Raw genomic sequence first — 26,679 nt, forward strand, 5'->3', positions numbered from 1 at the left:
TTCTTTTCTTTTTTGTTTTGTGAGTCCGTGAACTTGTTTGAAAGGAAGCATTCCTCTCCAAGGTCTGTGGCAATGCTTAAACAGTGGTCTGGGCTTTAAAAAATAAACTCTGTCCATCTACCTTATGCTCATAGATTACACTCTTGCATTGCTGTCACTCATTGCATGGCTGTAGCTGGCTGAGTAGGATTTTTGGCAGCTTGTTTCTTGTCCAAACATTCCGTAGTGCTTTCCCTTTCTTGTTTTATCACCCAAGTATTGCAACAGTAGCATTTGGAGCTCTGGTAACTTTTTTGGAAGGCTGGTTTTGTAAAATCCAGTTTCTTGAAAACCGAAGCAGAAGGCAGAAAGAAAAAGAGGAATACATGGGGATTGTGGCTGAAAGGATCCCTTGACACTTATTGAGGTTGATCATAAATATGCATGAGACAGGAGGAGTTTTAGTAGCTGTGTTTTGCCTCTCTTGCCCCAAGCTGTCTGGAAAGACAGTTTGTGACAGTGTGGGGAGCTCTGAATTTTAAACAAAAGATGATTGTTATGAAGTTTTAGAGAGGCTTAAATATAATTATTTTTTTATGCTTATATAGTTTGATGACAATCCTTGTATGTGTTTTACTTGCTCTGTGTTAATTCTTCATCTTTAGGACTTCATCTACTTTTTATGGTTCACCCCTTTTTCATACCATACATTTTTACCATTTCTTCCTGTAATGCCATGGACCCCCAAGATGATAATTTCTACTTTTTGAAGCAGGTCTTCAGCACATTTAACAGGTAGAGTTCAACACCTCATGCCCTACAGTCAATAGGGCAGCAAAGAAGGGACAGGGCAAGCAAGAGAAAACTCTCCTACTGAAAAATCTTGTCTCTTCACTATGTGTTCTTCAAACAGCATGTCTTTTAATTTCTTGGTGGATAGGATATTTATATAGTTTTCAAATACATTTCTGATAGCATATTGAAGAAAATTTAAAATTTCCCCAGTGCAAAATACCCTATCACTATCTGCTTCCAAATTTTGTGTATTTCTCTGTGAAATTCTTTTCCCAGATAATTATAATGTAGTCATGAAAGAACTTTTTCATTAATTATTGGATTTTTGTAACTGTATTATCGGATTGAGTGGAAGCAAGTAGAAGTGATTTTGTGCTTTTCTTCACAGTTTGAAGATGTTTGTCTCCTTGTGGCTTTATATTTTTAATACTGTCTCTGATATTTATATTTTTATAAAATACAGACATGGTTTCCCCAGCAGTATTCTATTATGAGCATTTTATTAAAATATTTAAATGACAACATCCAAAACTTAGGATGATGACACTATTTCAGTAGAAATGGCTATAAACATGCAGTTCACACTCTGGTTTTGATTCAGAACTAGATCATATGTCTGGTTTCTCCACTGTTGCTTATGTACCCAAATGCCAATGAGGTTTTTTTTGGAAAGAGTGGGTGAGTCTGTATGTTTCAAGAAGTTTTTGCTTATTGGATCTCAGTAGGCTTTAATTAGATTGTGAAGTGGAATAACTTTTAATCATTCAGCCAGCCAGCCATCATCAGCTTTGACTTTCTTCTGAAGAAAGTCCCAAAGTATCGTACTGCTAACAGAATATCGAGGCTTAGATTTTTAAGAGGTGAGAACACAGATGCATTTAAATCTTTTTTATGTTATCCGAAACTGCAGCATGAACATTTTTCAGAGAATAAACAGCATTATAGAATTAGCTATGTGTTTCGTTTAATATAGCATTGCAATAAATTACCATAAAGGCAATGTTAAGGCTGGGTCATCCACTTTGAAAACCTCTTAGTGGTTACCCAATATAGTGCGTGTGTGTGTGTACATACGCATGTGCATGTGTGCGCTTGTATTGGGTTGCATTTGGATTCAGATTGAAGTACACCTATTCTCAATATCTGATTTTCACTTATAGCTTGAAGATTGGCCTCATAAATACAACAGAATTTTTTTAGGACGTTAAATGAAATCCCTTCCTGCCCCTGGACGTATGGCAGAGAGTGCGGGCATATATTTGGGGCTTTCCTAGAAGATGTGCTTTCAGTACATGCAAGTCCCTATACTAGCAGAGGAGTTGCTGTGTTGTACAGGAAGCCAGATTATGCGATCTCTTCTAGTGGATCTCATCAACATAGTCTGTTCTGGCCCTTAACATCTGTAAATGTGCAAGGAACTGATCAAAAGCATCATCTAAGAATTTGAAGCTAAGTTTTAATTCACATTTCTATGATAGGTTTGTACACCACTCCTAAGATTTTTTTTAATCATTTGAAGTGAAAACTTTGTATTCTTTAAAAAATGGTTATAGGCTAGTTAGTACCCATAAATATAGATTTGGGATAATTACATCATCATGCACTTTCAATCCCAGTTGGTTTTCGTTCTGGTTTGGAACAAAAACTACAGTGTGATGTAACTGCCTTCCTCTGATTATTTTTACCTTGGTGTATTCTGTTGCTGGCTCATGGATATAGTTTTTATGTGCTGTCACTTGAAAAACTTTAAAACTCTTGAGAGCCAGTCTTGGAAGCCTTTCTGGATGTATCATTGTTTTTTATTTGTGCGTGGCAATTGCAGCAGCCCTTTAGGGGCCTGTAATTCCTATTGAGCATAGAAAGACTTCTCATCATTTAATATGGAATGTGATTTTGCTCCTCAGTCGAGCTAAAATCTGCTTACTGTTGTGATTAGCATCCCTGGGTTCCGCCCTGACTTTCACCACCTGCCACTTACAAGTCATTCCTTTGGCAATGAGAATACAGCCAAAACTGTCAAATAAATTGGCCCCTTTTTGAGAGTCTTCTGATTATTATTCTTATTTTGTGGTGATGTCAGATTTCCAAGGGTAATCTCTCACTGGAGGAGTATGTTTTTCTTTAGGACTTGCATAACCCTCTCATTTTTAGTCTCTGTTTCAGAACTAATGATTACTTACTGAAAATATGTATTATGTGGATTTTCTATTATTTAGTTCCATTATTTTTTGTGAGCACATAGTTACATTTCTAGGAAGGAGAAGAGAAGATTCTTAATCCAGAAAATAAGCCAAGAATTGAAAACAGGCATTTTTTTTTTCAAAGTACATACATGTTTATTCATTGCTATCTTTAAAAAACAGGAGTTTTCAATTCTTTATGCACTCCATGGCAGTATTTGTGTTCTTTGCTTAAGAAGAAAAAGTATTAAAAAAGCAAAGTGTATTTTTAAGATACACAGAAAGAGGATTTCTTGCTAACTGGGAACAGTGTTTCCCTTTTTTCTTTTCGGATGTTTGACATCATTGCATATATAGAGTAGAGCAGAGTATTGCGTCTGGGTAGGAACAACCCCAGGTTCCAGGATTAGTTGGGGAATTACCTGTTGGAGAGCAGTATAGGGGAAAGGAAACTGGGGGTCCTGGTGGACAACAGGATGACCATGAGCCACCACTCTGCCCTTGTGGCCAGGAAGGCCAATGGCATCCTGGGGTGTGTTAAAGTGGGGTGGTCAGTAGGTCAAGAGAGGTCCTCCTTCCCCTCTACTCTGCCCTGGTGAGACCACATCTGGAATATTGTGTCCAGTTCTGGGCCCCTCAGTTCCAGAAGGACAGGGAACTGCTGGAGAGGGTCCAGTGCAGAGACACAAAGATGATGGAGTGGAGCTCCTCCTGTATGAGGAAAGGCTGAGGGAGCTGGGTCTCTTTAGTTTGGAGAAGAGGAGACCGAGGGGTGACCTTATTAATGTTTATATACAGGGTGAGTGTCACGAGGATGGAGCCAGGCTCTTCTCAGTGACAACCAATGGTAGGACAAGGGGTAGTGGGTTCAAACTGGAACACAGGAGGTTCCACTTAAATTTGAGAAGAAACTTCTTCTCAGTGAGGGTGACAGACACTGGAACAGGCTGCCCAGGGAGGTTGTGGAGTCTCCTTCTCTGGAGACATTCAAAACCCACCTGGACACCTTCCTGTGTAACCTCATCTGGGTGTTCCTGCGCTGGCAGGGGGATTGGACTGGATGATCTTTAGAGGTCCCTTCTAATCCCTAACATTCTATGATTCTGTGATATACAAGGTGAAATTCAGAACTTTGTGCTTTCACACACTGGTGGGTTACAACCCCAATTTGATCCTGTTAGAAAAATAAGAAAAGCAATATCTAAGTATTTATGCCTAGCAATTTACAGCCGCTGCTAACTTTTTTTCTGTTGTCATAATAAAATTTTAAACTAGCTTTTACAACTGTTTACTTGAAGTCAGTGTCGTATACCTGTAAGCTTGCAAAGGCAGGAAGAGCAAGTCTTCTTGAGCTTTCTGTTCCTTTGTGATGCACTATTAGATATTTGAACCACAATGCTGGACACCAGGCCAAATGTAAATGCGGTTAGGATGAACACGTTACTAAAGCGGTGGCTTCGAGAGTTTTTAAGCATTGCCTCACTGGTGTCGGCTTCATCTTGTCATACTCTATCCATCCTAACCAAGGTACTTCTTTTTTTGTTTTTTAATCCTCTGCTGGGGGCAGTGAAACTGCTTCCAGTAACTTAAGTGGCTTGGTCATTGTAGATCAATGGGCTGTGGTCACCAATGACTGCAATGCAGGCTTCGTCTGAAGACATAGAGGCAAAGGAGAAGGCCACACATTTATGTGAGGAGGCCTCAGGAGGGATTTGTGCTGATGCCAGCTCCCAGGAGTCTCTCCAGCAGCGGTTTCCTATCTCCTTTTCTGTTCTTTGCCTGTCTCTGCCTCATAACTCCCTCTTGCTCTGTTTTCATTTTTATCTGTTTATGTTAGATTATAAGCTCCTGAGTACAAGGATCTTATCATTTTTAATAACTGAAAACAGTTATGCACACTGTGCACATCAGTGATATCTGATGCTTTCATCCTTTTCTCCCTTCCCAGAAGTGAAGGTTCTCAGCAAAGAAATGGGGTTATAGTAACACAAGCTGCTCATGGTGAAGAGAAGGGAAAGCTCCCTTTCAACTTATTTACAGTCCTTGCAGTAAAGAAACCATAAAACATGCTATTGCAAATATATATTAATGCGGTAATATATGCAATTACAGACAGTAGTTTATATGGCTGTAGACTTACTTGAAAAATACACATTTATTGTACTGTATACTGATCAGATTTCACAATGACTGTCTAGATTCTACTGTATTGGTTGCTTTTGAAATATGTGTACTATAATAAGTAAGTAAATATAAAAAGATTAATGTATTCCACAATTAAAATAAAATTCATAACAACAATGAAAATATATCTTATCTTCAAAGCATACTTAAAGGCAAGAGATCACTATACACTAAGTGGAATATAGATCTTATTTCTAAAGTGTGTTATTTAAAACATAAATAAGAGCTGATTATTTGGCTATCATTTTTTTAGGGTCACAGGTACTCTTTCTTTTTTCCTCCTTGAGTCTTGTGATCACCGCTTTGCAAATCTGAACCTTTTTGCCTCAGAAAGCTGTGTTGCATGTATGTAGTTGTTCCATAATGTTAACAACACTGGAAGTAATACGGTGATTGTGAAATACATTGGATTTCTGATGGACTTCTAGGCAGCTACTTGCCAGAGTAGCCAGAGTGTACTGGCAGTTGCAGTCGACAAACAAGTGGGGGAATCTGGATTCACTGGAGACAAGAAGGGGCCAACAGTTCTTTGTAGGACTGTAGCCGACATCTGCAGGTTCCCTTGCACGGTGCTGTGCTCAAGTGTTGGATAAAACAAATGCATCTAGACCAAAAGTTGTTTGAATATCCAGACATGTTCTCAGAAATGGAAAAAACCATTCCAGGTTCACTTGAGTAAACAACCGTATCAGAAAAGGTTTTAGGAGTAGGGAGGGGCTGGTAAGGGAGTAAGCAGCAAGGAATGTTCTTTTTAGACACTTGAAGAGGCCTAGCAGCAGTCGCCTCGTTAGGCCTCGAAAAATGGTAAAAACAAATGTGGAATAAGTAGAGAAAAATTTAAGTATCCTCATTTTGAATGAGGATAGCACTAAGATTAATCCTAGGTGTGGCCCTGGAATGAAATGGATGTTTCTTCTCATCTTTTAACGAGGATAATGTCATCAGATACAGAAAGTATGGAAATGTGAATTATTCTGTCCAAGATGAAGCTTAAACTAAAAGCAGAGTCCACTTAAACAAAGAGACCAGAAAACCTCAGAATCATGAGAGAACTAAAGCGTGAAAATGAGGTTCAAAACCATGGGCTTCTAATGTACCTAATGAATACGTATTACATGATTAGGCTGTAACAAATGCAGTTACATGTATGGCCTGAGCTACTGCAGTTATTAAGACAGTGCAAGACTCAGAGTTAATATGAAAGGAAAAAGAAAAAAGTAGAAATGTACTTATAAAGTTTGTTGGTAAAACAAAAAGTATGCAGAGAAGGAATGCCATTTTGTCAAAGAACTGGAAAGCCTTGAGATCTGGAATAGTAGAAATAGGATGAAATACGAAGTGCATAATTGGGAATCCAGGGTTTGGAGCTTGTCTTTGGAAGTTATAAGAAAGACAAATCACTGTAGAAAAGGAATACCTTTTTTCCTTTTTTTTTTCTTTTTCTTTTTTTCCCCACAGCAAACAGAAGAAATAAGATGAGGGAAAGAAAGACTTTCCCTAAAGTTTTTTGAACTTGTCAATTTGTCTCAAAACTTTTTCAAACTATAATTTTGTTCTGCAGTTAGAAATTGTTTGTTAAAGGGAGGCGAATTAGTGTGGCACTGCTAGAAAAGCAGATGGCCACCACTCCTGCACTTATTATACTTTTGTCTACTGCTGATTTGATGATGTGGTGTGTGAGAACTGTCTTTTCTGCATCAGTTTTGAGGTAACTGCTACAAATGCCAGTAAGGCTCAGCAGTGGGCCAGTCAGTTGGTTTTATTGATGAATACAGTCTCTTTCCTGCAGGGATGACCATAATTTTTTATGAAATGCTAGAAAATAACTATGAGTGTAAATAAATGAGAATTTGCTTTGTACTTTATCTAAGGGAACTTTTTAGAAAAAGTAATATTTTTTTTGTCTTTCAGCCATGGAAGAGTTAATAGTTGAGCTGCGTTTGTTTCTTGAACTTCTGGACCATGAATATCTAACTTCTACTGTCAGGGAGAAGAAGGCAGTAATAACTAACATCCTCCTGAGGATACAGTCATCAAAAGGTCAGTGTCATGGGTGGGTTTCCTTGCTTGCAGAATGCAGAGAATAAGTCTGTGCTCAGTGAAATAGCTTTCAGGGCTAAAGACAAGCCCTAAATTGAAGGAACATGGAAAGACAGGGTGAAGCCGAAGTGTATATTTCCTAAATGCTTTCCTTCATGTTCGACAATAAAATATAGCAAATGGCATACTGGAAGTATCTTGGGTGCACAGGGGTGAACCCAGCCACAAAATTACGTGCTAGATAGAATGTTTTCGCTTCTGCTGATAGAGCGGTTACTTCATTTTATTAGTGGCAGCAATGCTATTTATGAGTTTTGATGGGAAAATAATACTGCATCAGGGAGTGCTGGGCACAGCAGCATTTTATAGATGTGGGGGTACTGCATGCTGTGTCTCTGTCAAATGACCCAAATCCATCAAAAGTCTTGATATTGAGGGGATGTGTGACTGATACAGGAGTGCCAAGCCAGAGCTAGGAAATGGCTGTCAACATACTTTGTTTGCGTTTTGCAATTAGAATTATATTCACTTTCCCCTTTTCTTCCTATCTAAAACCATTCTGATTGCACAGTTGCTTTTGTCTCCATCAAGATTATGGAACTGAATGCAGTATAAGTGGTTCACTGTGTACAGCAACCTTTCCACAGGGCTTATATGAAGAATAACCCTAATTTTTTTTTGAAGAGTACTCCTGTATTTCCTTGCAGCACCTTTCTGTATAAAGAGGCGTCTGGGCTGTAAGACCTCTGTCTCTCCTACATTTACCAGAAATATTGTCAGTGTAAACTCCCAGTGTTTAGATTTTTAAAAAATACCAGAGTGTGTTGAAGAAAAGTGCCACATTGTGAGCAGCTGCAGTTCTCATGATTTGTTTCTTCTCCAGTGCTAAAAAACTATGCTCTTCTTTGATGCAGTGTTTCCTCTCTTCAGTAAAGAAGTAATTTTTGTCCCAGAATGCAAGTCCAGGGAGATGAAATTGAAAATGGTGATTGTCCTTATTTCAGTTTTGACATTCTTAAAGACCCATTGCTGGTTTTATTTTATTAAAGAGAGAAGGAGGCATGTACCAATTTCACATGTTGTGAAAGGGGGATTCATGCTCCAAAAGCTGATCAAAATATACTAGACTCCTCAAAACCAAAATCTATAGGTGAGAACCTCCAATAGATATATTTAGAAACAGCTGTATTTTACAAGAGTTTAAAATAACCTCAACAATACTGATCTGACACTGTGTTCTTATTCTAACCTTTTAAACTAGATTTAATATGAAAAACATTTGACTTCCTCAAGAAGTCAGACAACATTCTGTTGCCAGCTTTTCAAACACAGGGATGGATTGTCATAGCTTTTTCTTCTGGATTGTGGGTGGTGTTTCAGGACACAAAAACTACTGCTCTACTAGTAAATTAAACAGTACCGGGTATGTTTCTGGTTCCTGGAACTCAATTATTTATGCTGTTAAATTACAGAGTAGTCCTTGGCATGGGTTTGGCCTGAGCTGACTCGTCTCCTCTATCAGTTCCTAGGCATGATTTGAGAATGAGCACAAGCAGAGATCTGTTCCAAACAGACAGTTGAAAATAATCACCTTCCACCTAGGTTTTGAAGGGTGACAGACTAACCGTATGGATATAAATTTCTCCATAACCACAGCACCTTCGCAGGCATGTTTAATTTATGACTATAGATGTGGCCAAGAATAAAAAGACCCAAGGACCATAGCTTTCTGCTTTTCAGCATCTACTGTTTAGGTTTTAAAGCCTATTACAGGATCTATAACAAGATCCATTACATCCTATTAGAGGATCCATCCATTAACAAGATCCATACGAAAGCCATATGTTAAGTGGTAGGGCCTGGTTCAGTGCAGTTGTTACTGGAACATTTTGTCCACTTCTAGTGCCTATATTCAAGGACACATTTCAAATAAAAGTTGTAAAAGTGATTAAAGGATCCAAAAATATGCCTTCAAATTATCCAAAACGAGGTATCACAGTTAACCTCCATGTAAAAAAGGAATGCCTGCAAATGGGCTTAGATTTACACAACAAAAAAACAGTGTGCAATGGCTAAATGTTTGTTTCAAAGTGGAAATAAAGCACATGTTTTGAGCACTGAAGATGTGAACTAGTGGAAGAACTTAGTAAGGTCTGCATGCCATTGCTGGCATTTTATCAAGATGGAATATTTTGCTAAAAGATGTACTCTAGTTCAAACAAGAATTAATTCAAGGAAATCCCATAGTTCAGTTAAGCAAGAGGTCACAGCACTATGCTTGATATGTCTATAAACTCTGGTTTATGGAACTGTAGTTTTAATAGAGTGTAAGCCAGCATGGACTCTAAAAAAAGCATCCCGTTTCTCTCCCCAGGCTACTCATTCTTGCTCATCATGTATTGCATCTTTCTTTCTGCTAGCACAAGCATTATTTGCTTTTTTTTTTTTTGCTGGTTTAGTCCTAACCAGTGTCAGTTCCCTGGTCTGGTTTAACCTGAGGCCACACAGATGCTTACACTGGCACAGAGGAGAGGTTGGTACAGGGACAGGAACAGGGCAGGGAGGGAGAGGAGAGAGGAGCTGCCTCCTTGGGAGCTCTGCCATCCTGTGCTGGCTTCAAGTGTGTGTGAAAATACCCAAGGAGTCGTGTACTTTACTGGAGTTGACCCTGCTGCTTTTTTTATCAGTTGTAACATTCAGTACTCCCATCCCTTTGAAACTATTTATCCCTTCATTAAAGTTAAAAGCAATAAAAGATGCATAACCCCACAGTACTCTGTAACTAAACTGAACTGTCATTTGGAGTCTGTTTTTCAAGATGTTGTTTTACTCCACCCACATAACTCCACCAGAGCTCTTGGGTCGCTGGCACAGTTTAAGAGGCCTGAGGACTGTGCTGAGTTCAGACTCTTTGAATGCATTTGCAAAAATCAACTGTGTGAATCCAACAGGATATTTCAATTGCCTGAGCAAACCATTTAAGATCAACAGGGAACAATAATGAAGGATCTGTGCAACTGGGAACTGGCTGAGTTCTTTATAACATCTGGAAGTGGACAATTATGTTTTTCTTTGTAAAGGTGTGGAAATTATTGTAGTGGGCTGGTTGGCTTTTACTAAAACACTTTAAACTCAGTAAGTTCTTACTTGGGGAATTCTTCAGAAACCTTTTGCCTTGTTTTGTTCCATCTCCCAAATGCACGATGTTTTCTTCGTTTAATATCTACAACCAAGAGAACTGTGCCAGGCAGATGTGTTCTTCAGGTCATAGTTACTCGGCCCCAATCTGCCCCACATCCAAACCAGTCGTTACTGTGAATAGCTGGCAAAACTATGAACTTTATTTTTCTTCCTGAGCCTTGGCATGCCCGATCAATTGTAGGGCTGAACAAAACACTTGGCATTTCCTTCTGAAACTCATACTTTTTTCTAGAAAACAAAGACACAAACAGTTTATTTTGGAATAAGAACTCTTGGTGGACTTAGTAATTTAATATGACTGTCAATATTGCCTGTTTTCCTTAAAAGGACTCGATGCTGTAAACCTATAATACTGACTTTGCTGTACAATTTTGTAGAAGAAGATGAATGTTAGAGCAGGTTCTAGCTTAAGGACAGTTTAAGACTGGGGAAAAACTAGTTTTACAGAGTCAATAGGATTCACATGGAATAGTGGGGGTTTTTTCTTCTGTTTTGTTGTTGGGGTTTTTTTTTGTTTTGTTTTGGTTTGATTTGGTTTGATTTTTTTCCAGTAAAAAGCCCTTCATATTTGACTTCTGGTTGTTATGGGAAACGTTGGTATGAATAGCAGTCATAATCAGGAATCATCCTACACAAGGAGGAACAAGTGCAAGTTACACTGAAAGAAAAAGAAAATTGGAATGTTTCCCATAACTAATCCCCTCTTGATTTGTAGGAAGAAAAAAGAATCTGTGGCCCTTAGAGCCAGTTTATTTTATCAGTGTTGTTTTTCCATCCATGAATTCACAGCCAGTGGGACTGGGTTATTATGACAAGAAACATTTCATCATTGATTACATTTTTAAGAATTATATGATCCTCACCAAAAGACATGCATTTGACTATGTAAATATATATTTTAAAAACTAAACTAAACATGAGGAGCTAAATTCAGTTTAGGGGTAAGCAGGGTACAGTCCATTGACTGAATTTTTGCCAGAACATCAAGGAGATGCACCCTAATCTCCCTTTTGATATTTAGAAAAATAAACAATATCATGTTCTTATGAAGCGAGTTCAACTGGGATTTAAACTGTTGTGTCAAAAACTCAGAATGAGTGGGTTCACTCCTGTTTTCCTTTGGTAGGAAGAAGCAATACAAAGGACTGTGAAAGCAGCTTTTGCATTTGGCTCCTTTTCCCTTTTCATATTTGCCTGGAAAACTGTGGGATTATTTTAAAAAAATGAGAGGGAGAAGGAAATGGTGGGAAAACATGATTAGTGTGTGGTTCTGCTAATGGTGAGTTGGTTAGGGCAATGTGCCCTCAGCAGCAAAGTGCTCCAGGTTGCAGTGTTGTAGCATCCAGCATCTCCCAGGACTTGTGCAGACTCGCACCACAGCTCGGTGATCAGAGGCAGTGGGGACAGCAGGGATCTCAGGGACCACGGGCACTGTGGGCTTGGCCAAATAGCTGTCATTATCGCTACCAGGAAGGGAGGGAGGCAGGGCCTTTTCTTCTCCCCTCTTCCCAACTCTTCTGGCATGAAAGGTGGTTTTGAACTCCTTTCTGCAGGAAGGTGGTGCCCATCCAAAATGTTCCATGGGAACAAGTGTTGCTCATCTCCACTGGTAAAAGGCAGCCAGCCACATACTGGTCATGGGATGACCATGTTTTGTTCACTGTATGGTGCCATTGAGATGTTCACAAGTGTAATGTCTTCCCCCCATAAATGGTTTGTCTGTATGGCAGATGCCCGGCAGCATATTTGAATTGTAGCTGCTTAAGCCTTCAAGTTCCAGATGGATAGGCAGTTCAGAATGATTTCCTGTAAATTTTTTCTGTCTGGTATTTGTTGATCCAAATAACATATATGTCTTTATCATATAGAGTAAGTATGTGTTTGTTCTGCTTGATTAAATTCCTGAATTCCCAGCATTCTTCCAGTCCTGCCTCAGCAACCGCACTTGGGAGGCAGGCTGTGAGCACCACTTTGTGCCAGATTTCAGTGTGTGGCAGTCAGACATGGTATCCACGTGTGGAAAATAATGTCACATTTGCGTCCACCAAAGTGTTAAGTGATATCTGTTGCTCTTCAACAGGTTTTGAAATAAAAGAACATGTACAGAAGCAAGAAGTTGCCAACAGTTTGCCAGCACCTCCTCAAATGCCTCTGCCAGAAATACCTCAGCAGTGGCTGGTGAGTGTTAATTTAAATATATAAATATATAGAAGATAGAGTATGTTTGTGAGAAGCATAAACAGAAATGGTTACAAGGGGCAGGAGCCTGCAGGTCCAAGAAAGTTATTATTCCTCTCACCTCTGGTGAGAGGGAACTGGGTTTAATTTGCAGAAGACAAGGCAAAAAATTCCTTATGAAATAAGCCCGGGATCAGGTCACCTGTGAAGGTTGTGGAATTGCAATCTCTGATAATTTCCAAAATTCAAATGGTAAAAGTCTGCACAACTTAACTTCAAAGGTTGACCTGCCATGTATTGGAGGTTCGCCTGGTCAAGTCCACAGGTCCCAGCCAATTTCTTATGATTTTGAGGATCACCTTCTCCTGGAGCTTATGAGAAGGCTCCCCCTTGGTAGCTGCAAAAAGAAGGTGCAGAGTTTTAAAATGAAGGAAGAATACTTCTTTTTTTAAAAAAAGCCTTTAGTGCCCTTTAGTGTGGAGTCTCTGGGTAGGAAATTCCCTGTAGAACAAGTAGAAGTGTGTGTTCTCAGAGATGTTTGTAGCAAAGATACTAACTGAGATCTGTAAGTCAGTTCCTCCAGTTGGCAGCAGCTGTCTTGTTACAGAATAAGCTATAAACAAATTTTAATGCTCCTTTGTTTTTTACAGTAGATTTGAAGAAAACATTTTGTTTAACCTGTTGAAAGGTGAACGCTGCCTTTTCCCTAATACTGATAAGTTTTCCATCTTTCTATTCATTTGTGTAAAATTTTGTACATAGTGATAAGGGCAGTCTGTGAGGACACGTTCATTGGCTGAAGCAGGAAGTACAGATGGATGTTACAGGGGCAGAGCAACTGGATGACTAATGTTCTGCTTCATTTTACTGTGTTACTCTGTTATCGCATTTAGGCGAAGATATAAGATATTTATAAGGCAGTATGAATGTAATAACTAATTTGTCAGATCAAACTGTTGACTAGCCTTTCATCATAAACTTTATTTGATGGTGAAGAATGTTACATACTGCAGAACAAAGAAAAAACACCCAGCAAACTTCTGTTGCATAGAACACCTTAAACATAGTTTCTCCCTGAGTGCTACCAGCTTTTGATTAGTGACCTGAACAAGGTTTTTTTAATTTTTATTTTAATTCATAAAATCATAGAATGGGTTGGGTTGGGGTCTAGTTTCAACTCCCCTGCCACGGGCAGGGACACCTTCCGCTAGTCCAGGTGCTCAAAGCACCATTCCACCTGGCCTTGAACACTTCCAGGGATGGGGCATCCACAGCTTCTCTGGGCAGCCTGTTCCAGTGCCTCACCACCCTCATGGGGAAGAATTTCTTCCATATATCTAATCTAAATCTACCCTCTTTCAGTTTAAAGCCATTAGCCCTTGTTCTATCACTGCATGCCCTTGTAGAAAGTCCCTCTCCAGCTTTCTTGTAGGTCCCCTTTAAGTACTGAAAGGCTGCAGCAAGGTTTCCCCAGAGCCTTCTCTCTTCCTGGCTGAACAACCCCCACTCAACTAAAAGTGATGCTGTAAAATAATTATGCATAGATTTGAATGACTGCAAAATCCATCCTATTAATATGCAGTGAAACCTAGAGAATCCATTTCATGGTTAACAGTGCTTGAAAATGATTATTTTTCTTTAATTCAAGATGCATATAGCATAAATTATAAGGGAAGGGGTTGATGAGAGGCAGGAAATTTATGCAAAATGCACATGCCTTTGAAATGTAGACTTCAGGTGTTAGCTTCGTAAACTCAAGCCAACTGAGATCCTCATTCTCTCATATTTATGGAGGTCGAGTTTAATAAATTTGCTCTGAAGACTGAAGTTGTTTTTCTAAAGACAACTGACCTACTTTTCTTCTTTTCCTTTCTCGTACACTAATGTGTAAATTCCCTTAAAGTTGGTACAGCTGCAGCAAGTGAAACAGTGTGAAGTATGAATTAGGTCCAGGAGGTCAAAACTGGTTTTTGCAGTAGTTCAGTTTGGACTTTGGAGTAACAAAAATATTTGTCTGAGATACAGTGGGAATTACTGTGGAAGTTGACACAGAGCTGGCTGGTCTGGAGTGCGGTCTTCCTAGGCTGAGCCTGGCAAAGTGGAGGCTGAACATGGCCTTCCTCTCTGACCTGCCTGTAATGCTGTGGACGCTTTCACCTCGGTGAAGTCACCAAGTTGAGTTGGTTTTTCCATAGTGGTGGAAGCTGATTTTTGCCAATTTTTCTGCAATTTTGTTCCTGCTGTCAGGCAAGGGTGGTTTTCACCTCCCTTCCTGATGTCGGTGCCACTTTGAGATCAGCCAGGAAATGTCCCAGGCCTCTCGTCCTGCATTATCCAAGTACTGGTTATGAGTTTTGCTATTTTAAGATGGTAGCACATCATAATTTGCGAAAAAGATGACAGACTATTGTCGTCCTGCAAAAGACCAGGTGGAGTCAGAAGGGAAGGACAAAATCATCAGCTTTTTGACCTTTGGGCACTGTGAAAATCTCAGACCCCAGTCTGACTGTTTGAAACTCTCCAGAAGTCGTGCTAACTAATGGAAATGACCGTTAGCTGTTTTCTGGAAACCCTTCTGTATTAGATGCCTCTTTGTTAGCCTCTCATTATTATTAGATGTGATGTAGGCTGTTGTGTTATTTTTCTTTTTACACCAGGCTGGACATTAGTGAGAGTGTCTGAGATCTAATTTTCCCTTCCATTAATGTTCCTGCATGGTGATTTTCAACTACCATAAATCAAAGGACTTCTAAAAATTTGTAGCTGATGATGCCAGTCTCTGTAGAAACTGTACATAATTACATTGGTCAGTGAAACAAATACTGTGCTACCTTTCCTAGCTGCTTTTCAGAGACTGTGCTTTCATAGTCGAGTGGAAGTAGTCTCCTGGGCCCACCCAGAGCCCAGGAAATTCTGTTCCAGGTTGCCCTTCTTCACATGGCTAGTCGGAAATCATCTTGTGTGTCTCCTCTTTTCTCAGATATTCAGGACAGAAACTTTTTCCACTTGATGAATAACATCTAGCAGTGGTCTCAGCATCCATTGGAAACACAATGTGCTGCTGGAACACAGCAATTTACTGGAAGTGGGAATCAGTAACTTTAAATAAACTATGCGCTATTTTAAAATCAATGTTTTTAGCACATCAGTTATTGAGCATGATGGAAATTAAAGTTTCATTTACACCACTGTTTCTTTTTGTGGCACTCAAGGGATTCTGCGTTCAAAAATGTTTAGTCTGAATTGATGTTTAAGCTTTTACCTATGTAAAGATGTGTGGGTGGGAAGGAATTCAATACTCCTTAAAGTAGTGCCAGGAACCAGAATTATGTGTGGGCAGGTGCGGTGCAAGGTTTCCTTTGTAAATCTGTAAATAGACCTGCATATTTATTCAGGCCAAATCCTGTATCAGTTTTGTTATTCATCAGCCCATGAGCAAAGAGTATAAAATTCATTTTATTTAGAGACATGCTGTTAACAGTTTAAATGAAGTCTCCAGTTATTAAAACACATTAAAGCCCAGAGAGTTTTCCTGGACTCGATGGGCTTTGGATCAGGTCTTAAAATCAAGGGACAAAATTGGACCTTGCATATACTTGGGTGAAGTGAATACCTAATCACACAATCTTCTAGTAATTTTCTTTTTCTGTATACATTACTTTGCCTGCCCCTGGTCTAGCAGACTTTCTGTCAAGCTTAGAAAGCACAAATCCTCGCTCTGCCCTGTGCACACAGCTTCTTCAGATGGACAGTGAAGTAAAAGCTACAGAAGAAGGATATGAGCTTAAGGGCAACTCGAAGTTCTGCTGCAGAACTGAAATGCCACTTACCTGGGTGCATTAGTATATGCTTGCTGGGATGCATACAGTGCCAGCAGCTATGGGAGCTTTGCCTGGGTCAGCAGCAGAGGAGCAGATCACTGTGTTTGAAATAGTGTTATTGGTTTTCCCCTCTTGAATGAGCTTACTGCAAGGGCTCCTGTATTTTAGACTTCTTTCTTATCTCTACATTAGCAGCTACTTTTCATAGAATCATAGCATAGTTTGAGTTGGAAGGGACTTTCAAAGGTCATCTAGTCCACCCCCCCTGCAATGAGCAGCGACATCTTTAACCAGATCATGTTGCTCAGAGCCCCGTCCAGCCTGGCCTGGGATGTTTCAGGGATGGGGCATCCACCACCTCTCTGTGCAACCTGTTTCAGTATTTTACCCCCCTCACTGTAAAAAAAATGTCTCCCTCATGTCAAACCTGAATCTCCCCTCTTTTAGTTGAAAACCATTGCCACTTGTCCTGTCATAACACCCCCTTCTAAAAAGTCTGTCCCCATCCTTCCTATTGGCTCCTTTTAAGTACCAAAAGGCCACAATAAGGTCTCCCCAGAGCCTTCTCTTCTCCAGGCTGAACAACATCAACTCTCTCAGCCTGTGCTCATAGGAGAGCTGTTCCAGCCCTCTGATCATCTTGGTGGCCTCCTCTGGCCCCTCTCCAACAGGTCCATGTCTTTCCTGTACTTTTATGATATTCCCCTGTGCTTGACAGGCAAGACACAGTGCTAGATGATGGGCTTGGACGAATAACAGAGCCAATGCTCTCTGCATATTTTAAAGTGCTGCTGGTGGTTTAGCAGCTGGGATCCCATCATTGCACTATCACCAAGTTGCCTTGAAGTGCATTTTCCGCTGAGGCAATCGGATACTATCCGGTGTGTCCTGCTGTTCAGATCTGCCTGAGGATTACTGGCATAAATTATCCACAGCATGATAGTGACAGAATACTTCTAGCCTCCAAACATTTGGTTTTCATATCACATCTGACAGTTGGTGATTTCAGTGCACTATGCGGTCCAACAAAATCAAATACAAACAGCATACTTAGCTTTTTTGCACGATTTTCACTGTAAAATTGAGTATAAGTTTTATTTTTCTTGGAATATTGACAGTTTAATAATTATTTAAGCACAACAAGTGTCCAGCAAGATGCCAGAACCCCTGTAGATATAAATCAAAAGGATAGGTCATCTTCCTCCAACCCTTTTCTTGCAATGTGCACACTCACTCTGTAGGAGTGTTTAATATAAACGTGTTTCCTATTGTGGAGAAGCAATGTGACAGCCTCCCTTTATCTGACTGCCTGTCAGGTATACTCTCAGATATTTATTAAAAATTGCTGAAAGGAGATGGTGTCCTTGGAGAAGAAAAAAAATCATCCTGATATCAGAAGGATTTTTAAGGTGATACATCACCAATTACATTAATCATTTTTTGAACGACAATCAAAGATGTATCAGTCTTAAGGAGTCCTATAAAATGTGCAGTTAGTTCAGTGACATACAAAAGCAAGGGGTTCATGTCCCAGGTGGATGGCTGTGAATCTTTATTTTTTCTTGCTTTTTCTTCTAACACTGAAAAGTAGTTGTTATTCTCTGTTATTCTTAAAACATAATCTTAAGCTAGTATTAGCTTTGGAGTTCTTCTCCTTGCAGAACATTTTTTAAAGCCACAAGAATAAACTCAACAAAAATTTAGTTGTTTCACTCAGAGCTGTCTAATAACTTCACTTTGAACAGATCTCAAAAAGTTCTTCCGTAATGAAGGATAAATAAAATAAAAGGAGCCTTTTTGATTATTCAGTGCAGTCACTCTTCCTGCAAATAATTATAAAATATTAACCCTTTCAAAAACTTACCAAAATCTGTTTATTACAACTGAAGTTTCTTTAACTGACTATTTCAGTTTGCCAGCGTCCCAGTGTTGATTGCCAGCATTTCTCCTTGTGTTTAAGTAGCTTTTTGTCCTCACCTCGGTACCTATGCCTCAGGTATCCTTTGAAAGAACAACCACATTCCTCTCAGGTTTCATTTCACTCCATGGCATATAAGAAAGGCCCTGTTAGTCTCATTTTGAACTATAGTTCAGTTCTATTGAACTAGTTCCTGTATCAGCGTTTCTCCTGTGCAACTGCTCTAAGTTCATGTTCTAATTTGATTATGGGTGACCAGAACAGCAGTCTTCTGTGGAATGCTTTTGGTCTTCATATGTGGTTGCATAAGAAATAAGGATAAAGAAATGTTTGCAGCCTTTTTTTTTGTGTTGGTCATGTAGTTGCCCTTCCCATTTCTCCTTGGTGGGGTTAGTGCCTTATTGTTGATGATTTATTTCACATTTGCAAATGGTGTCACAGAAAAGTTTTAGTTAAACTAATTTCCTTCTCAGTTCACTCATAACATACCTTCAGAACAATGCATTTCACCGTATTTCAAAGCTTTCTTCATGGCTAAGCTGCTAGAATGAGCTGTACTGCCTGTACCTGGAATTTGCACTTGAACTGGATGAGAGAAGGTCAGGTTTAGAGTAGGATTGAACTGGTTTACCATATTGATTCTATAATCATTGAGAAGTTGTATACCCACTTTTCTGTCTTTACTAGATGCTAATGATCTTTGACTTCCACAGAAGAAAGCTATTAAATTACTAATGCTGCAGATTTGATAGGAGATTGTCCCACCATTTTTCATAACAAGGTCACACTTCTGGTCTCAGGTTTTTGGTTTGTTGTTTTTGTGCTATACCTGCCCATAAAACAGCCTCCCAGTGCAGATAGTTAGGAACCAGACTATTTGCTTTTCTAAACATGCTCATTAATGTGCTATATACAAACAAGCAGGAAAAGAATTAGGCCAGTAAGTACCAAAGTATCCTATTGTTTTTGTTTGAACCGATGCTCAGGCACATAGAGAATATCGTTCCAGTTGAAACGGTGTTGCACACACTTTTCTTACTATACTACCTCGTCTTGTCTGCACTGTCATGTCATGTCCCTGGATAAGCTTAATAACTCCTGAAAGAGGAAGGTGATTTTGTCTCTGATGAGGAATACAGACACCTCTTTGAGCACAGCTTCAATAACCACCTCTGACTGAGGGTCTCGTGCTGCTTAAAATTCAGATTCATCTTTCTCATGTAATATTCATTTAAGTATTCCCCAGCATTAATCAAAGCTCATCTCTCTTCTTGGTACACCCAGACCCTTGGCTTGATATGAGTCAACTATATTGTTTTGTCTGAGTAATGTTTTAAACTGGCTGTGTAATAATCCTGTATTATAAAATCTGAATCATAGAAGATTTGGGTTGGGATCTAGTTCCAACTCCCATGTCACAGGCAGGGACACCTTCCACTAGACCAGGTTGCTCAAAGTCCCGTCTAGCCTGCCCTTGAACACTTCCAGGGATGGGGCATCCACAGCTTCTCTGGGCAGCCTGTTCCGGTGCCTCACCACCCTCCTGGTGAAGAATTTCTTCCTTATATATAATTTAAATCTACCTTCTTTCAGTTTAAAGCAATTAGCCCTTGCTCTATCACTACATGCCCTTGTAAAAATCCATCTCTAGCTTTCCTGTAGGTCTCTTTTAGGTACTGGAAGGCTGCTATAAGGTTTCCCCTGAGCCTTCTCCAGGCTGAACAACCGCAACTCTCAGCCTGTCTTTAAAGGAGAGAGGCTCCAGCCTTTTCATCATCTTCATCACCTTTCTATGGACTCACTCTAACAGGTCCATATCCTTCCTAAGTTGGGTCCCCTGAGCTGGATGCAGCACTCCACATGGCATCTCATGAGAGTGGAGCAGAGAGGGAGAATCACCTCCCTTGACCTGCTGGTCCAGCTTCTTTTGATGCAGCCCAGGACATGGTTGGCTTTCTGGGCTGCAAGTGCTTATTGCCGGCTCATGTTGAGTTTCTCAACAACAAACATGCTCAAGGCCTTCTCCTCAGGGCTGCTCTTGATCCATTCTCTGCCCAGCCTGTATTTGTGCTTGGGATTGCCCTGATCCATGTGCAGGACATGGCACTTGGCCTTGTTGAACTTCATGAGGTTCACATGGACCCAACTCTCAAACTTGTCCAGGTCCCCCTGGATGTCACCCCTTCCCTCCAGCGTGTCAACTGCACCACACAGCTTGGTGTTGTCAGCAAACTTGCTGAGGGGTCACTCAGTCTCACTGTCCATGTTATTAAGATGTTAAGCAGCCCCGGTCCCAATACCGACCCTTGAGGAATGCCACTTGTCACTAGTCTCCACTTGAACATCAAGCTGTTGACCGCAACTCTTGGAGTGTGACCATCCAGCCAATTACTCATCTACCAAGTTGCCCATCTGTCAAATCCATGTCTCTCCAATTTAGAGACAAGGATGTCATGTGGGACAGTGTCCTATGCTTTGCATAAGTCCAGGTAGATGAATGTCGGTTGCTCTTCCCATATCTACCAACAGTGTAACTGCATTGTAGAAGGCCACAAAATTTGTCAGGCAAAATTTACCCTTAGTGAAGCAGTGTTGGCTGTCACCAATCATCTCCTTATTTTTCATGTGCCTTAGCAGAGTTTCTGGGAGTTTCTGGGAGATCTGCTCCATGATCTTACTGGGCACAGAGGTGAGACTGCCTGGCCTTCAGTTCCCCAGGTCTTTCTGATACATGATACAGAAATACTATGGTTTTGTTTCTGGCTCATTCTTTTTCACTTTTGAATTATTTCCTTACATCTTCTGTTAGTTCCATGTATCCTGGAGTTTATTCCATTTCTGTCTTCCATAGAGTTTGGGTGTAACTCCTTCCAGCTATCTGTCCTTTCAGTGGCACATTGTCTGCTCCAGTCTTTTCAGTTTCATTTAATATCTCAAATCTTAATTAAATACAATGACAAGAACTGAACCTTAAGCTTATACCTGGGTTCTCCCGCAGGCTGACATTGCCATCAGAGATGCAAAAACCAACTGGGTTCTCCTCTCAGTTGATATACCATGTTGATTTCTTACTGTTTCCGTTTGCTCCTATTCATTACCATCTTTACCTTCCTGTTGCTTAGGTAAAGGGGCTATTATGTTATGTTAGCAGAACTCAGATGTGCTGTGTTTTGTGAAATGGTAACGCAGTTCCTGGTGAGGTTCCTGTGTAAATGCGCTCCAGACAATCTTCAGATCAAACTGTGGAGCCATAGTACACCCTGATTCATTCTATAAATGTGAGCAAGTCTGTTCAGATCCTTTCCCATCATCAGGCTGTGTTTTCTGAGGATGCAATCTGTTTCCAGTCCGTATACTCTGCATACTAAGCACTCTTCAGATACCTTTAATTAGGCATTCACCCCTGAGTCAACTGACACACTCAGGCTGTGTCAGATGTACCTCCACTCCCTGGAGGACAGCGTGCAAAATGTGTAACTTGTTTTGTTCGTAGTCTTAAACCTGCTCAAGTCGTTGTTCAGGATCACCCGAAGGAAAAGCTTCACTTGTGTTTACACTCATCCTCCACCTTGTAGTCACTTCCACGGGCGTTTCCTCCGTGCCCTCGTTTGCTCAGCGCTGCAGTAGGAGCTTGTGGGTTACCAGTTCAGCTCTTTGTTGGCATGCTGGGGGTTGCTGGTCCTCCCATCATGTCTAACTTCAGCTGTTGATTTCTTAGGCAGTTCCTTTTTATATTTGGTGTGTCTGGCTGGTCTACTGTCTTTCGTCAGATGTGCTCAGAAGCTGAAAAAAGAAGTTGTTAGACTTCTTTCACATTGTTTGGCTCCTGGTTTTGCAGGGTCCAGCTGACAAGCTGAGAAATTTATAACTTTGGAATACAGAGCTGAGGTCAAATGAAGAATTCTTCTCAGCTTCTGCTTGTCTATGCTTAGGCTAGTATTTCACTCCTACACAGCTCAATATGATCTTAACATCCCATATAGTCAGCACTTTTGTCATGAATGAATCCAAGGTCCCCGTCCAGATCCTCAGCTGCTGGCAGTAATCAGTGATTTCTTTTTAGCAATTTTGAGTTTATCGAAAGGCTTTCATACCAAGAGTGTGGCAAGTACTAGTGCCCAATAGTCTTTACAGTGCTATAATGAAGCCTGTTTGCAATGTTCTCTCAGTAGTTTTGCCAGTTGCATTGGTATTCAGTTTGTTGTTTCATTTTCCTTTTTGGACTTCCATTTTTTCATGTGTTGGGAAAGGAATCATAAATGTGTTCCCTCTCCCAGGCTGAGGATGCGGTGGGGTTGTGCAGAGGTCAGGTCTAAGCTTGCTCCACAGCAAATGGCACATGCATGTGTCAGTGTTTCTTCTTGACAGCCCATATTTGCTTGCTGGCTTCTGAATAGCTTTATTATGCATCACCAGTGTGTGACCACTTTTCCAGTCTCACGTTGCTGCTTTTCAGTGTTGAGGGGTTACGTAGCAGCTGGCTCCACAGTCTGGCTGGATCCGAATTGGTGGTTGATCTAATAGCACACATGTGAGTATGGCCCTTGAATTGCTGGCAGCCTGTGCCTGCAGCACGGGTGTGCTGACAGTCCCTGCCTCTGTTAAAGTCACTGCTTTGCTCTGGAAATCTCCACATCCTAAATCATCGCATAAAAGGAGGTGTTCTTTTCTATTTCCTACAGCGTGTAAGTCTTCGTTGTGGTGTAAAGTGATTTTATATCCTCGGGCGCCTATATGATGACATTTATTTTCCTCTGTCTGTCACACCACTTTCCACACTATATGCTTTCATATCGTTAGCCGATATCAGCTAGACTATCCCTAAAAAAAATGTTACTCTCTATCTTGGTAGGTACCCTTGGACAAATAGGGGAAATAAAATACTTTATCTCCCAGGATAAAGAAAGAGATTATTTGTGGCCTGTGGAACACAAAGCAGCAGGTGGAGGGGAAGACCATAACATGCCATAAAACTAATATTTCCAATAAGTCTGTTTCATAGTGTCCAGTAAAATAATGAGTTTTACTGTCCAGGTAAATTATTTGGAGATATTTGTTTCTTTCTCTCAACAGTCCCTCCTGTAAACTGGAGTGGAGCATCCCACAAACAGTCCAGTGTCTTCAGAGGTCTCAATTCAGTAGTGTAATTATCACTCTGTACGCTTCTTGGTTTCAAATAAAATGTCTCTCATACGGTCTCAGACCCAGCACTTGACAAACAGCTTTATCAGTGTTGTTTCAGTATTACTGGTATTATTCTGGGTAACAATCTTACTCATCTTTGTCCATTTTCCTCTAATAAGGTAAAAATAATGATTTTTTTTTTTTTTAAACTCAGTTCTTATTGCTGTGATTGAGCAAGGTTATTTGTCTTGAAAGGCAGCATTCTCTAGTTCTTATCCCTGTGGCCTGCTGTAAAAAAATGTAAAAGTAGGAATTCATGCTAATGCCTTCCGTGCAGGTTGCCAGGTCTTTCCTCCTGATACCACTCAAACTACACATGTTCTAGGATTTTTTGAGATTTAATCCTTTTATAGAATATGTAAATAGTTTTGCGGGTTTTACGGCGTTTTATTTTTCAGGTAACGAATGCGATGTTATTGAATTGAGAAGAATTTCAGTTCATAATTCATAACTTCATCAAAATTCTTCCACTAAAAACTTGCCAAGTTCAAAGAATTAAACAATGCAACTAGCAATAATAAAAAAAAAAAAAATAAAGCACTGTAAATATTAGTAAGTAATATCAAAATGCTCTAATGTATTTTTTACATTTCTTCATGCTCAAACTCTTACATGTTCCATAACTCCCAAAAGATGTAGCTGTTTATGGTACATATTTGAGTGAGATATTTTTATTTTGAATTTAATCAATTGGATTTTCTCTCAATATTGAAGCAGTCTTGCTTTAATCAGTAGTTAATGTTGGATGTCTCTGTTTCTCTCTATTTTAAAAGTCTTTTTTATAATTGTTTTCAACTTTGTTATGGCAAGCACTGCAAAATGCATTTCAGAAAGGAGGGCCCGGTTAAGTCAGCAATGGATTCCATCTGTGTTGACGTTGGCTGCACAGCCCAGCCCGCCTCAGCTGTATGGAGTAACTGGTGCTCCAGCAGGGTCAAATTCAGACAAGCACCATTTGTGTTTCATTTCCGTTTTTCTTTCTTTCTGAATAACATTTTGTCTAAAAACAAGGATTTTTTCCTCCCCCTGATCTTTATTGGAACCTCTTATTTGTTTCTGGATAAAAGATAGCTTTGAGTCTTGGTGCTGTGTCAAGTCAAAATTGGAATGACCCTCAGGATGGGTATTTCCTGGGTGAATTAGGTTTAATAACTATAAGAATTTCATATATCGTATGTACACCTGATGAGAAAAACAGTTTAAGACTAGACCAAGATATTAATATATCTGTCTTATGAAAGGGGTGGTATGAATCTACACTGCCCTAGGAAAAACCTTGACCCCAGCTCACTTGCTCAAGGCTCTACTCACTTGGATGAAGGGAGAAAATACAAACTCTTTGGAGGCAGCTCTCCCTATTGTATCTAGCATTTCAGGCCACGTAGAGCTGATGTGTGCAGGTGTGTAGGGCAAAATACATAACGTGCTGTTGATTTTCCAATATTAATAACATGTAGTATTTTTTAATGTCCCTTACGCCTATTGTGCAGCAGCAACTAACCTGGGAAAGACTCATTTATTTTGTGATGATGTGCATATTTGCAGTTTGGGATTTTTACAGCAGAATCACAGGGATATTATGCTAAAAGTCATATTTATTCATTATTTTTTTTCTTTGACAGATAATTTCTCAACAAAACTGGTCTGTGAGGCAAACTCATTTGGTTCACGTTATAGATACCAGTAATTGCCATTTCTTATCTGTAATTGAGTGTGACATACGAAGTTGGCTGTATCATTTGATGTAGAGGTAATATTAGTGTAAATCTCAACTTGGTGGAGAATTTTTGTGTCTGACACGAAGGCAAGTCAGTGCTGGATGAGGTGAAGGGCAGATTTATTCACTAGCTCCTCACCTGCGTGCACATCAGGAATTCACAAGCTCTTACCTGCAAAGTAGAATAACCTTCTTAAAATGAATTTAAATACAGAGCACAGTAAGGGTGGGACTTGTCTTGCTGATGTTGTTAAGAATTAGGTGTCTGGCATAGGTGTGTAATCACTAATGAGATTTGGAAATGTCTGGCTTTGAAACAAGCAAAGATGAATCCAGCCTTGAAAGTGCCCACAGAAGTAATTTCATTACAGCTAATGCCACATGATATTAAAGCTCAGGTTTCTCCTGCGTAACTTTAGGTCTATAGCAAAAGAGGAGCCTGGCACTGTGGCTTCATCTATATTATGTGGAAGAAGGCTCTATGTGTCTACTAGACTGGTCAGCACATTGAGTTGCACTCCAGAAGTGTCTGCATTGGACCATGAGCAAAGCCCACCCCGACCAGTTTCTTACTTTCGTATCTCTGTTTGTTCTCCAAGTTTAGACTGGATCAGTCCAATGCAGAAAACACCGTTACATCTCTTTCATTACATGAAAAAAAAGAGAAAGATGTCTTGTAAAAATGTTACTGCAGAAATGAGACTTTACTTACAAGTTATATTATTGTAATCGTACAATAAACTACTGCTGTTGGAAAAAGTCTTCGGTATTTTCTCCAATATAAAAATATGGAACTAAAACCTGTGGCAAATATGAATGAATTCTATAAAATAAGAGTCGTTTTGGTACTTCCTAAGGAAATAGAACAGTAAAGTCACATGGAAGAAGTCATAGTGTACTACATTTACTTTGTTACTATAACAACATACCAGCAGTGGGTCGTTTATAAATTTAAAACAGGTTTATATTCAGAAAAGAAGCATTTTAGAATTTGACCTGGTATTTGAAATATAATTGTTTCTTCATGTTCCAAATTTTTCCTTGGTTGTAGCTCAGTTTTCACTATGTAGCGATAGCATTTTATAAGTTAATATCTATATTTACAATTGAGTTGTCATTGAGGAAACAAATACATCGTGAAAATATGATCTAAATTATCTGTCCTTGATCTCTGCCAGCCCTGGCTATTTAACTTTTCTAAACTGATCAATCAAACTGTTGTTTGCTGCTGTAATGCAAACTATTTTAGGTGTAATGGTCTTTATTGCTTCAAATCTCAATCCATACTACTTACTGTTTAATTAATTATAACAACATATGGAAATCCTGAGATTTAGGCTTGTTTGGCTTTTAAAAGATGCAACCCTGCAGAACACACATCTAATTCATCGTCCAGAGTCTTGCTTTTAGAGACAGTTAACAGAAGAAATGGTCAGAAAGACAGCCATTGGTTTATAAGGCTGACAACATTAGCACTGATCA

General features: G+C 39.7%; 1 protein-coding gene across 8 annotated transcripts in view; it reads left to right on the forward strand.

Moving 5' to 3' along the window:
* AFAP1 (actin filament associated protein 1) overlaps window positions 1–26,679 on the forward strand; it is a 119,589-nt gene that overhangs the window by 45,196 nt on the left and 47,714 nt on the right. For all 8 annotated transcript variants that reach the window (XM_065062553.1, XM_065062554.1, XM_065062555.1 and 5 more), the window contains 2 exons: window positions 7,050–7,178; window positions 12,460–12,557. In XM_065062553.1, coding sequence (XP_064918625.1) covers window positions 7,052–7,178; window positions 12,460–12,557 — 225 coding nt within the window. In that variant the 5' untranslated portion in view covers window positions 7,050–7,051. The remainder of the gene's footprint in view (window positions 1–7,049; window positions 7,179–12,459; window positions 12,558–26,679) is intronic.

Source organism: Columba livia, chromosome 4, assembly GCF_036013475.1.
Source record: "Columba livia isolate bColLiv1 breed racing homer chromosome 4, bColLiv1.pat.W.v2, whole genome shotgun sequence".
Classification (NCBI taxonomy): domain Eukaryota; kingdom Metazoa; phylum Chordata; class Aves; order Columbiformes; family Columbidae; genus Columba; species Columba livia.